This window comes from Solanum lycopersicum, chromosome 1 (genome assembly GCF_036512215.1).
Source record: "Solanum lycopersicum chromosome 1, SLM_r2.1".
NCBI classification, from domain to species: domain Eukaryota; kingdom Viridiplantae; phylum Streptophyta; class Magnoliopsida; order Solanales; family Solanaceae; genus Solanum; species Solanum lycopersicum.
In genome coordinates this window covers 94,328,020-94,341,312 of record NC_090800.1, presented here as the reverse complement: position 1 = coordinate 94,341,312, position 13,293 = coordinate 94,328,020, and the positions used below count along the sequence as shown (strand labels likewise).

Genomic DNA, 13,293 nt, shown 5'->3' with positions numbered 1-13,293 from the left:
GTTATACTGAAATTTGAGAAATCATTCAAGAACTTATATTCCGTTTCTTTTTTGCACTTTCACTGTTATTATTTTTTTCAAATTTTTCCGTAAAATGAATTTTTATAAAAATAACATGTTTTTAGAATAACAATCAAATATTCGTCGTAAAAACTATAAAACATAACTTCTTATATATTTAATTTCAATTTTAGATAAAAAGAAAAAATATTATAATAATATGTGATAGCTCTAAGTCTTCTTTACAAAAAAAGTTGAAAATTTTTCATTCATTGTGTTGAGGGTTAGAAGAGAAGATGGAGAACTCGGCGATTTTGAGAGAGTGGTTCGAGCGGGTTGACACCGACAAAATTGGTAGTATCACTGCAGTTCAACTCAAGGTCTTCATTTTTTGCTTTAATCCTTTTTCCTTATTCACTCGATTTGGTTACTAAAGCTATACATACTGTCTCAGAGTGCTTTTGCAATTGGAAATTTACAATTTCCTATCACTGTTGTCCAGCAAATGATCAGGTATGTTAAATTATCAATACCATAACTAAAAAACAAATCATCTTTAATTTATTCTTTTCTTTCTCAATTATCACCAGGATGTGCGATTTTGATCAGAATGGAACCATGAGTTTTCAAGGTGAGCTTCATCTTTCCACTCTAATCTGATTAGCTTGCCCATCAATTTATTACTTTCATATCAAAGTTGTATCCAGTTCTTTTGTTTCATGACAAAAACTCCAACTTCAACAAGGAAAACAAAAAAAAAATGTGTTGTATAATATCTTAAACTTAACCTCAAGTCATTAGGCATGAGAGCTATCAAAGCATTGTTTAGATCATCAGTGCAATCTGTTGTAAATCTTGTTGTATAATCACGAAAATACTAGGATACCCTCGAAAGCTTGAGGCGTGTAAGTCACTGTCCTTAAGGATATTTCACGCTCAAGGTGTATCCCTCAGGATTCAACAAGCTCTCTTCTAGTATAAACTAGGAACAGGAACAACAAAGTATTTAGAATGATAAAACCCAGAGAAGATGAAGAAAAGCTCTTTTTCCTCGTCTGTATTGTGTAGTCCACTATATGACCAAATATGTTTATACAATGAAGAAGAGGCTGCCGACGGTTGAAATGTCATTAAAGACATTAATCACAAAAATGTATTAAGTACCAATTGAATTGGAAATGATTGCAGAAGTAGTAACAGCCATATATACGTTAGGCAACGGTAAGGAAAATTAATGTACATCCATTTTGAGATAAATTCTAATTATTTGTTTTGACAACACAATCTACTTCATCCCCTTCTTTTCACTTTATTTTTGTGCACTTGAGTTCATATTTACTAATTGTTCCATTGAGAATCCCATACTGTTATTAATCTTTTTTTTTTTGTTTTCCAGAGTTTGTTGAACTTAACAAGTTTCTGCTGAAGGTCAGTCAGCTTTCTTCTCTTGTTAGATTTTTGTATAATAATTTTTCTTCAAATACATTAAGTCCTTAATTGGTCTTCTCTATATGCAATTTGGATGTGACTTGAGGTGTTCTTCTCATACACTGAAATCACAATAGTTGTACTACCTCATCTTGGCTGCACTAGAATGAAAACCTTAGTGTTGCATGAATTCAATGACATTTTTTCTTATTTTACTGTAGATACTTCAATAAACGAGTTTATAAGATACGTTCCTTCAAAGATTTTTAATTTTTGATTATTATGAACCATCAATCTATCATTTGTAGGTGCAACATGTGTTCTCAGACTTGGAGAGGTGAATTTCTTTTTCTTGGTAAAGCAAATCATTTAGTACTTTTCGAGTTGGTTGGAAAATATGTTTTGAGGAATTTAATTCTTGTATTATTCTGGTCATTGAATTAGGGGTCGTGGATTTCTTGTCCCAGATGATGTTTATGAGGCAAGAAACTCCTTAATCTCAAACTCCTGCTTTCTTGCATTTGCTTATAGTACATTTCAGACCTTCTGACTAGCCAAATGAAGAAGCAAACTTGGACTGCCAAATGCCCCTTAACAGCCGCCTATTTGCAGTAGACAATAAATTATCAATGAATATGTTGCATAATTTGCAGGCCTTGATAAAAATTGGATTCCGCCTCGACTCTCCAGCATTATACACTGTCTGCGAGGTATTATAATTATTATAAAATTCATTATGAGATTCTTTGTGAAGTGGGGTACATAAATATACTCCTGCGTTGTACTTCCTTTTGAGGCCTACATATGTTGCATCTTTTTCTCAAAGCACCATCAAACTGAAATGGATGTTCCTTTTATCCGTCGCACACTTTTCTTGTAACCCATCACCTTTTTTCATTGGGAAAAACAAGGTCTATTGAATTTGTTTGTTTTACAACAAAATTCCACAACCAAATGACAAATATAAGAAGAAAAAGAATTAGATTTATTCAATGTTCCTTTTGTTATTCACTTTAGTTGTTTCAAACGTTTTCATAGAAGAGAAGAACAAATTGTAAACAAAAGTATCGAACAACCAAATGACATATATAAGAAGAAAACATTAGATTTATTCAACTACTTCTTGTTCATTTGTTTTATTGTTCAAACTGTATTTATACAAGAGAAGAAAATTGTATATAAAATGTGAAGAAGATTTGGCATTGAGTTCCTTGTGACATGTTTTGGTTTAAACTATATTTAATTGAAACTAGCAGTATGGAATATAAGAAAAGCAGTAATGAATATAAGAATTTGAAATGTAAAATAGAACATGTCTTTGCTTCTCACTTTTTCTTTAAAGCCCAAGGATGTTTATCTTTTTCTTATTGTGTGGTTCTTTTTACATTTATAATGACTTGGTGGTACTTTAAACGTGTTAACAAAGAAAAAAGAAGGACAAAATAAAGGTGTTAGTTAATGGCTTGCTATATCTAGCAAACCATGCTCATATGCAATGCTAACTCTGTTGGTTACGTTGTGGGTAAGTGGTGGGTTGTGGCAGTCTGGAAGATGGTTACAATGAAATAGTAAAAATTCATGGAATTCATTGAAATAGTTATTCTGTTTTTTCTCTTTTGAGGTTCATCAGAGAAGGATGATAGAATTTCATGGTAAAAGATAGCTTGATTCTCTGCTTTTACCGATAAAAAAAAAGAATACAGCTTAATGAACTTCATAACTCCACCTTTCTGTTACCATGTGGTCGGGGACATCCCATTTGGTTGTCCACAACTCCAGATGGAGGGATACTCGCAGGATGACATATTGTAACTTGTAACTAAGATGTGCCTGTGGAATGTACGTGAAACAACCTATGTCAATTGGTCTGAGGGTGGAAGTTCTTTCTAGTCCTCTTTGTATGAACTGATATTATTCTTTTCGGGGTACATTGTGCAGAGTTTTGATAGGAACAAGAATGGAAAATTCAGGCTTGATGACTTCATATCTCTTTGTATCTTTGTACAGTCTTCACGGTGAGTAGATCTTTATTTACATGAAATGGTTGTCTCTTCTTGCATTTATAATATTCATGATCAATATGATCAGAGGGCCTCATGGTTTATATCTGGCGCTTTTACATTAAGTCACTGTCATCTATGTTGCAACTAAGAAGGATTCTTGGTTAACACATCAATTTTGTGTTTGAGTTAAGACATTCATTTCAATACATATGTAGTTCTTGATGAGACTAGAATGTGATTCAGTAGAGCTGCAAATTTAATTGTTCTCAGATGAAGTTCATTGTTGAATTTCTTAGAAAAATCTTTAATGATCTTTGCAGGAACCTGTTTGATTCATTTGACACAACCAAGCAAGGCCGAGTGACTCTTGATATTAATCAATTTATCTACTGCAGTGAGTATTTAGAGGGCGCACAACCTTTCACTATCTTCTAATCTTTGTGATGCCTCATTTTCATTTTGCATTCCACTAATTGTTATCTGTAGTTGAGATGGGTGACTCCCATCAATTAGCCCATTCAGGGTTCTTTTGAATAGGTGGCTTTTGGTAGCATTTACTCATCCAATCTGAGTGGTGAACCCACAAGCCCCACTAATTGGCTGTGCCAGAGGTCTTCCCATTTTTTGTGTGTTGTAAATGTACCATCTGCTTGAAACCATGAAAAAGGCTCACCAGTTAGTTGATCTTCATGCAAATGACCATTGTGGTTCAACATGGTGGCCTTCCAAAATATAGGATTGTCTTACATGCCAATGGAGTATTTCATCATCCCTGTCCTCGACAGATATGTATGATGCTCCTTCACCGTTAGTGTGCCAAGAGAAGAAACAATAGAAAGGAAATGATTCAATTAAGATACAGCCATCTGTTTACATCTCTCCCGACAGTGTCAGGGGTTGTCATCCATTCTTAGGCCAGATATTTTTCTGCTTTATGTTAATGATACAATGTAGCATGCCTCGTTTTCTAATGGTACTTGTTTTATTTTCTTCCTAATTTCTTATTCGCAGCTGCCAATTGTCGAATCTGAAGTCATTGTCTCACTATCCAGTTCCCAATTGCTGCTATTATTAGCATTGAGTAAGATGCTTTGTACGATTTCTGTAAAATGCTAGACGTTAGCTGTGTATGGTTGGAGCACTAAGAAGTCATTTGGTTGTGTATACAAGTTATATCAGGAATGAAAAGGTGCATGTAGTTTCAGTATTTGTTTAGACATTCACTTATAACCTGAATCTGGTCTGAACTCATTTGCTTGTATAAGACTCAAGAATCATCAAATTTTAATTACGTTAGTTAAATAAACAATAATAATTTTAAGAGGAAATTTTCGAGTATAATATGTATGAGATAAATAATGAAGAACTCCTGCAGTTGTCCTTTAAAAGCGAAGGAAACATAGTACTCCAATATATATGATTTAACTATCAAATTACATGGTTTTAGGGATCGCTAACACATGTCTCTTTTTATTTCACATTGTTAATATAATTAGAGTATCAAGTGATTTAAAAATGGCAGACAAAGCCCAACAGCACTCTATACAAAGCAAGTTAAATCACCTAACCATGGTTATTTTGGACACAAAAAGCCTGCCTGTTACTTCAAGGATCACTTACCAATAACCTGAACGTTAACCTTTATACGAGAGCGGGAAGAATATCTCGAAAGCAATCTCATGATACATAGGGAAGCAGAGAAGCATGAGGCTAAAAATATAAATATTTCCGATCACACATTGACTGAGGGTAAGGAGATCAGAAGAAAATATATAAAGCTCTCCAATTATTAGGAATGTACTCACCTACAGCAGCTTACCTCCCCTGACAAAGGAGATGGCAAATTGAATATTTTTTTTAAAAAATATTGTTTGTAAGACCAAATTATTCTCCCTGGAGACAGATAAACCAGTAAGGGTCGGATTGTATATAACAGCATGAGCTGAAAAAATGTTTCAGAATGTGCTGTGGATTAAACTACTGAACGCAGTTCTCCTGTTTGTAGAGCAAACTTCCGGTGCTGTGAGAGAACGCAAGGGATTTTGACTGCCTGTATTCTTAAGGCCAAGTCATTTTCACAGGATCCATCGTTATCCTTAGCTGCATTCAGAATTGTCTGGAAAATTTGCAGAGGGTCACCGTGACTGACCACCAATACAGTGCATCTGCAATTGTAGTGTCATTATAATTTATATGTCCATCACATATAATTAATGACTATACAATTAAAAGCTTCACTATGTGAAAGTGAATAAGTAAACCCCATTATCAATTTACATAGCGACTTCCTACTTGACATGATAAATTTTGAAGGTAAAAGCATAATAAATACCCTCGAAATTGTGACTCCATGTTAACCAATGCATTCGTGAGTCTAGACACAACATCTGCAACACTTTCTCCACCTTCAGGCTGCATGAATGGATCCTTCTCATCTAGAGCCCATATATCAGGATACTGAAATGAGAAATAATTAATCAATTCAAGAGCCACAAGCCAAGTTGAAGGTGTTCAAGATTGTGTCACATCCACTTGATTTTGAAATGCAGAAGACAAACAACTTACTTTATCATGAGACTTAAGTTCATAAGAAGGACCAAAGAAGCGCTCCCGAAGATCATCTAGAACCTATTATAACAAAATTATCTTAACTCAGAGCTTATCAACAGAATCTCGTCGGCTTAAAGCCAAAATCATAACACACCAGTCAATCAATTGTTCTAGCTCAGAAACATCTCATCAAGACAGAAAAGACAGGAATCAACATAATACTAAAAAACCTTTCTAAGCTTATTGGTGATTGGCTTCAAGTCCATCAGGCAAAGATTGATATAAAACATGAAAAGTTAACAACAGCTGAATCAAATACATCTTCAGAAGAAAAAGTACATAGCAGTTCAGCTTAACCATATAAATTTAGAGATACTCCATTTAAGGAAGCAATGATATAGGGTGAAAAAAGAGAAATAGCCCAAACAGTTCATTTAAATGACCATACTTATACCAATAGAGAAAAGCTAGATTTCAGCCTATGAAGTAACAATCCCTTTTACTTGTTTCTATAGATCCATGCTGCTTTTGACCTCAATTCATGTCATGTATGTTCCAAAATTATGATCTGAGAGAGCTTCATGAATTGATCATTTTAATGATGTCGGGAAAAAAAGTACCACGATAAAACGTAAACATGACCTTTTTTGTTCTTTTGAAAAGCTGAAGATCACTTATATACAACCTAGTAACCAAATAACTTAATAAAGTATAAAAAAGGAGGATACAAGACGGCCTATATGGCCTAGGTGATGGGTAGATAAGCTTACCATGCACTGTGGTCCTTCAAAAGAAATATCTAGAACTGATGCAACCACTTGTGCTGTATGAGTGGTTCTCGAGAAGGGAGAGTAGCAAATTCGAACATTTTCAAGTGGTATGTTATCTTCTTTGAGTACCTGTTATCAGAAAATATATTGCGTGTAAACACCATCAACAACTTAAGCTTATAAAGAAGAGATAGAAACCTTTTTGGCCCAAAGAGATTAACTTATACGTAATTACTCTGAATAAGGAACCATAGGGTAGTCTCTCTTTACCTTCTCTAAATGAAGGGCAGATAACAGAAACATATACATCAAGGTGCTAATCATCAGAAGACTCTGTTACTGGCACTAGCCTCCAAGGAAATATGATTTCGCAACTGAAAGAAGTATTGATTTTGACAAAAAGTTTAGCTTCCACATGATATTATTTTAAGGGGATAGAAGCACATGCATGGTCCTTTGCTTCTCTCTTCCCCCTGTGCTATTAGACGTTTTTGCTTCTCCTTGTTTTTTCTGCTTAAGATTCACATTACACTGAAGGTAGAACTCATCCTTTCATTAGCAATGAACACTCTCTCGGTGTACTAGTTTGCTTTCTCTGTGATGTGCAGGTTTTCTTTCAAGCACTACACTTACTCCAACTTGATCCACAATTGACATTGTCATGAAAAGGAAATGACTGTTCAAACGTGATCTGAGTAATTAGTAATTTATACTTGTTAGGATAGGAGTAGGTATATATAGTCTTACTTAGAATTATTTTGAGAAAGTATAGTCTTACTTAGAATTGGAATAGGAATAGAAATAGAAATATGAGATAGCAAGTAAAGGATTCTACTGGTGTATAGACAATTCAATAATATTTTTCTCACATTGTATCAGAGCCTCTGCGATCTTGGTAGAGAATCAAAGAGCTTCCGTTGCCGGCAGATAACTATAACCCATATATGCTGCCCAAATGGCCAATGATTATGTTAGCAAAAGTTGAGTCACTGTATCTTTTCAGTGATTATTTTCTCATACTCTAATTCGCGTAGCACCGTGCATCTTTCCGGTGACTACTTTCTCATATTTAATTTGCATAGTAATGTGCATTTTGGACTATTTCTTCAGATCTATTATGTGTAGCACCGTGCATCATTCTAGTGACTACTTTCTCGTATCTCACCGTGCCTTTTTCCGGTGACTACTTTTTCATTTCTGATTTGCACACTACCATTCTTTTTGGTGACTACTATTTTATTTGTGTTGGGTTGTGCCATCATTCCAACCCTATTCATATAACTTCTATTTTCTAGTAAGATCATGCCTTCATTCTAACCCTACCCATATAATTTCTCTTTTTCAGTAAGGTTGTGCCATCATTCCGATCTCTTTTCAATAGGGTCGTGCTGTCAATCCGTCCTTTCCTATATAATTTTTATTTTCAAGTTGGATCGTGCCCTCATTTCGATCCTACTCATATAATGTTGTTTCTTAGATTGTGACCACTTTTAGCCATCAAATCTAATACTCCGGCGTATGAGTATGTTCAGGTCAGTTTTGCACTTTTTTTTTTATATTGACTCGTCTATTTCCATATTGTTTATACTATATTTTGAGCACTTTTCGACGACCGTTGCATTGTGAATAATCTAAATAGAGCAACCACCTAATTTTGTTGCTAAGAGGAAGTTTAGTAGCCTGATATATCGATTACGTAAGTCACTCTATGGTCTGGTAACAAGCTTGGTTTGGAAAGTTCAATACAGTCTTATCACTTTGTGTTTTATCAACATTATACATTAAATTCAATATTTTATGAGAAGACCAAGCACATTGAGATTGACTGACAATATGCATCAAATTCAGTATTTCATGAGAAAACTAATCACATGGAGTGTTAGAATAGTAATAGGTATATACAATCTTACTTTAGAACAAGAATAGGAATAGGAATAGTCATAGTTACAGTTATAGAATAGGAATAGTAAATAGTATCTTACTTGGTAAAGGATTGCATTGTAGTGTCTATAAATAAGGTCTGCGTAATAATGTAGATAGACAATTCAATAATATTTTTCTCACAATACTGTCATCAACTCCTGCTAACTGTCTTGGATGAGGAAGCATTGGTAACTTAAAGACCAAGACATCAAAATGATAGTTCTCATAAAAGAACAATTGACATGGATCAGCATCAAAGCTTCTTACTATAGAGGCATTAAAATCCCAAGAAGTTACATTGGCAGGTTCCGTAAAAAAGAGACTTGTCATGGGATTCCAGGACATACAATACCATATATAGTCAAATGTTAATAGGTAAGTTCAGAAAGAAATAGTCTAGAACAGTTATGGTTTATTTAATTCCATACATAAGATAGGTGGAATGTCTGAACCATGAAATGTCTGCTGTCGGGAAAGAAAAAGCTGATTTCAAATTGAATACGAACCTTTAGGAATGACTCTCCAGCCAATTTTGCTTGTTTGATTCCTTCGGGAGTCAACTTATATTGTTCAAGTTTTCCATTTTCCTGTAAAGTTGACAGCTCCTTAGATTTAACAAGGGAAAGAATAATTTCAGCCAACTCTGAAACCTCCCAAGGATTAGATTCTGTTACAGCTAGCTAGTTTTCCCATTACCAGATTAAACTGTGAATGTTTCTAATTGTTGTTAAATGAGACTTGTTATGAAGTACATATGGAGTTGTAGTTAGATGTATGCAAAGTGGGGAAGAGATAGTACATCATATTGAAAGATAATTTAAGAACAAAAAGAAGGGTGAGACCAGTAACCACATTCTAGAGGGAAGGCTGAAAGTTTTGAGTCGAAGTTGTATAGAAAACAGTCTTGCTGAAAGTGGGAGTGACAACAGCACAGTTACCGGTTGCTGAATGCATATTTATATTATATGAAAAGAAAAAGCTAAATCAGGTAGAAAAGAAGGGAAAAGGAATTAAACCATGGAGGAAACGACGAGACCCATTTCATTGGGAATGCTTTTGCCATGCCTCACCGCCCAATATCTGTTGTGCACAAACGTAACGCCGCCCATTCTTCACCACAACCAATTGAGTGGGAGTTATGTTATTTAATTATATATAATATAATAATAAGGAGAGAAACCATCCCGCACGGCGTCGTTTTCTTCTCTCAATGTACAATAAACTATGCACAATGAACTAGCTAAGAGGATCCGGGTCAATTATTCTTTCGGCTGTGATGACCCGGAATACAATATGTTTGGCGCAAGGAGATGAGATCTCATCAATCAATCCTCTACAAACTACAAACCCCTCTCACCCATTTCCTCCTACAAAACAATGGCGTTAAATCTTCGTCAAAAGCAAACTGGTAATTCTCTTTCTCTCTACATCTATCTATGCACTTATACGGAATCTTCTGATAATTAATTGTTGAATTGCAGAGTGTATTACGCGGATGTTAAATCTGAACCAGCCGGTGAACGCCGGTGCCACTGCCAATGAGGAGGTATACAAGATCCTCATTTACGATCGATTCTGCCAAGACATTTTGTCCCCTTTAATTCACGTCAAGGACCTCCGTAAACACGGCGTTACCCTCTACTTCCTTATCGACAAGGATCGCAAACCCGTCCATGATGTTCCTGCTCTCTACTTCGTCCAACCCACCCATCTTAATGTACAGCGTATCGTTGCTGATGCCTCCAAGTCTCTTTACGATTCCTTCCATTTGAACTTCTCCTCTTCTGTTCCCAGGCCCTTGCTCGAAGATCTCGCTTCAGGTGCAGTATTATATGCCTTCTCCATCACTATTTTCATTTTTTTTTTTGTCTGTCAAAACTTTATGGTTGAAATGATAGCTGATACTGAAAGGAAATGTACCCAAATAGAGGGATGAGCAATATTGAGTACTGTTTTACTCACCCTACTTGTCCAATTTTTCCTCAAAGGGGGTTAAGGGCTAAAATGATTTACTACTTCAATCCATTTTCAAAAAAAAAGATAAATTTTTTTCCCACTGCATAAAGTGGTGCTTAGATCTGACAATTGATTGATTTAAACTTGAAACAATTAATAGTTAATGCAATTCTCTCGGTGGATATTTGAAATATTAACCACTGCATGACTTGTTTCTGCTCCAGGCACAATTAATTCTGACTCGATTGAAAGGATCTCTAAAGTGCATGATCAGTACTTGGAGTTTGTCACGCTGGAGGATAATTTGTTCTCACTTGCCTACAAGAACTGTTATCTTCAACTGAATGATCCCTCTGCTGGGGATAAAGAAATTGAAGAGATCATTGAAAAGATTGTCAGTGGCTTATTTTGTGTGTTGGCTACTCTTGCTGTTGTCCCTATCATCAGGTGTCCCCGTGGTGGACCTGCTGAGATGGTGGCATCCCTGTTGGATCAGCGTTTGAGAGACCATCTGTTAGCTAAAAACAATTTATTCTCTGAGGCTGGGAATTTCACTAGCTCGTTTCAGAGGCCAATTTTGTGTTTATTTGATAGAAACTTTGAGCTGTCAGTAGCTATACAACATGATTTTAGGTATAGACCACTTGTTCATGATGTGCTTGGTTTGAGATTGAACAGGTTGAGTGTGCAGGGAGAGAAAGGTGGGATGAAATCATTTGAGTTGGACAGATCTGATCCATTTTGGGTGGCAAATTGGTCGTTGGTGTTTCCAGAGGTTGCTATGGAGATAGAAGCTCAGTTGAAAAAGTATAAGCAGGATGTGGAGGAGGTAAATAAACGAACTGGTGGGAATCCAGGGGCTGAGTTTGATGGGACAGACTTGGTTGGCAATACCAAGCATTTGATGAATGCAGTAAATTCCCTGCCTGAGTTGACAGAGAGAAAACAAGTCATTGATAAGCACACGAATATTGCTACAGCATTGTTAGGTGAGATCAAGGAGAGGTCCCTTGATTCGTATGCCAAAAAGGAGAATGATATGATGGTAAGAGGTGTCATTGATCGCAGTGAGCTCATTGGAGCTCTCAAGGGCAAAGGGACTAAGGTGGATAAGCTGCGGTTCGCTATCATGTATCTTATCTCGACTGAAAGTTTACCTCAATCAGAAGTTGAAATGATTGAAACAGCACTTAGGGAGTCTGAGGTTGATACCACAGCATTTCAGTATGTAAAGAAGATAAAATCATTGAATGTCTCTTTAGCATCAGCAAATTCTGCGAGTAGGAGCAACATTGTTGATTGGGCTGAAAAGCTCTATGGGCAATCAATCAGTGCTGTAACAGCAGGTGTTAAAAATCTATTATCCAGTGATCATCAGTTGGCTTTGTCAAGAACAGTAGAAGCATTAATGGAGGGGAAACCCAATCCAGAAATTGATTCTTATATTATTTTTGATCCTCGTGCACCCAAGTCAAACTCCGGGATGAGTAGCAGTCATCTGAAAGGACCATTTAAAGAAGCTATTGTCTTTATGATAGGTGGTGGTAACTATGTGGAGTATGGAAGTTTACAAGAGCTAGCCAATCGTCAACAGCCAGTTAAGCATGTTATATATGGGACGACAGAAATTCTTACAGGAGGCGAGTTCATCGAGCAGCTTGCACTGCTGGGGCAGAAGATGGGATTGGGAACTAGTGTCGCAACACCAGCCCATTAATGCAGTTGCCATTTGTGTCAATCCCTGAAGGAAACCCTTTGTTGTTCAGTATTAACTGTGTGCACTTTATCAGTCTACATGAGCAAATCATACACTTGAACGTAATAGTATGATGAGTTATCAGAGAAGAGTTTGTTGACCCTATTCTTTATAGCACTCCTACATTGTGATATTGACTCTGATGCATCGTGATGGTTAAAATGTAGAAGAATTTCTATATAAGTTCAAACTTCTGTGGAGTTGGTTTATAACCGTTGTTCTTTAGTTGATGAAATTGGAACTGTTTGCATCACTGTCCAAGGTGGTTTCTTTGTATTCTTTATTTCCTTCAGTTTTGTGGTAGATTAAGTAGCTTTTCTCGTGCCTGATATTGTCTATCTTATTTGCTTGGACACACTCAGTCAGAACATGTTATACTGTTTTCTTTGTAAAGCTGGATGATTGGCACAGCTTGACTTCAAAACTTAAATATGCATGCACTGCTGGCTTTTCAAAATCAGTATTCTGGAAGAGCCGAGGAACAACTTAAAATGCAGTAATAGATGCCTGCTTTCTGTTTGATCGCAATTTTGCTGGCAGTTTGTTTTACTTTTCATAGTGAAATGCATTCAATTACTTGATATTTTTACATTGTTAATAGCTGCTTCTTTGCACTAGTTTATCACGCGTTGCGTAGGAAATGATTTTCATGGGAAAAGAAATGCATTTCGAGGAATAGAAATTTGTTATCTGCAAAAGGAAATAACAGTAATAAAATCTATACTCAAAATCTTTTTTCCCATACTATGGCAGTGGCAGTAATTTGTTTTACTAATATTTCATTCTACCAAAATAAATAAAAAATCAATCAACTTGCACACGGAGCATGAACCGCGTTAAGTAGATTATTAATTGGAACCTACTCTCTACCATGTTAACCTGCTACAATCATTTAATAATGGGAAGA

At 35.8% G+C, this 13,293-nt stretch overlaps 3 protein-coding genes across 4 annotated transcripts; 2 read left to right on the top strand and 1 right to left on the bottom strand.

Moving 5' to 3' along the window:
* The first annotated feature begins 55 nt into the window (after positions 1-55).
* Positions 56-4,759, top strand: LOC101255542 (uncharacterized). 2 transcript variants are annotated; one of them, XM_004231046.5, is made up of 10 exons: positions 56-380; positions 455-513; positions 591-631; positions 1,397-1,428; positions 1,737-1,765; positions 1,873-1,909; positions 2,082-2,138; positions 3,367-3,443; positions 3,752-3,825; positions 4,443-4,759. In XM_004231046.5, the coding sequence occupies exons 1-10, from the start codon at positions 297-299 to the stop codon at positions 4,460-4,462; spliced, it is 510 nt and encodes a 169-aa protein (XP_004231094.1). In that variant the 5' UTR covers positions 56-296; the 3' UTR covers positions 4,463-4,759. The 2 variants fall into 2 exon arrangements, with proteins under 2 accessions (XP_004231094.1, XP_010315418.1); XM_010317116.4 differs by lacking the exons at positions 1,737-1,765; positions 1,873-1,909 and having other exon boundaries at positions 192-380.
* A 416-nt stretch (positions 4,760-5,175) lies between these two features.
* On the bottom strand, positions 5,176-9,816 carry LOC101255249 (metal-independent phosphoserine phosphatase). The gene is made up of 6 exons (XM_004231044.5): positions 9,691-9,816; positions 9,181-9,261; positions 6,752-6,880; positions 5,997-6,059; positions 5,764-5,888; positions 5,176-5,596 (listed from the first exon to the last, which is right to left on the bottom strand). Exons 1-6 carry the CDS (start codon positions 9,781-9,783, stop codon positions 5,404-5,406), a joined length of 684 nt encoding a protein of 227 aa, XP_004231092.1. The 5' UTR covers positions 9,784-9,816; the 3' UTR covers positions 5,176-5,403.
* A 126-nt stretch (positions 9,817-9,942) lies between these two features.
* On the top strand, positions 9,943-12,843 carry LOC101254952 (SEC1 family transport protein SLY1). The gene is made up of 3 exons (XM_004231043.5): positions 9,943-10,082; positions 10,156-10,494; positions 10,855-12,843. Exons 1-3 carry the CDS (start codon positions 10,052-10,054, stop codon positions 12,345-12,347), a joined length of 1,863 nt encoding a protein of 620 aa, XP_004231091.1. The 5' UTR covers positions 9,943-10,051; the 3' UTR covers positions 12,348-12,843.
* The last annotated feature ends 450 nt before the right edge of the window (positions 12,844-13,293 follow it).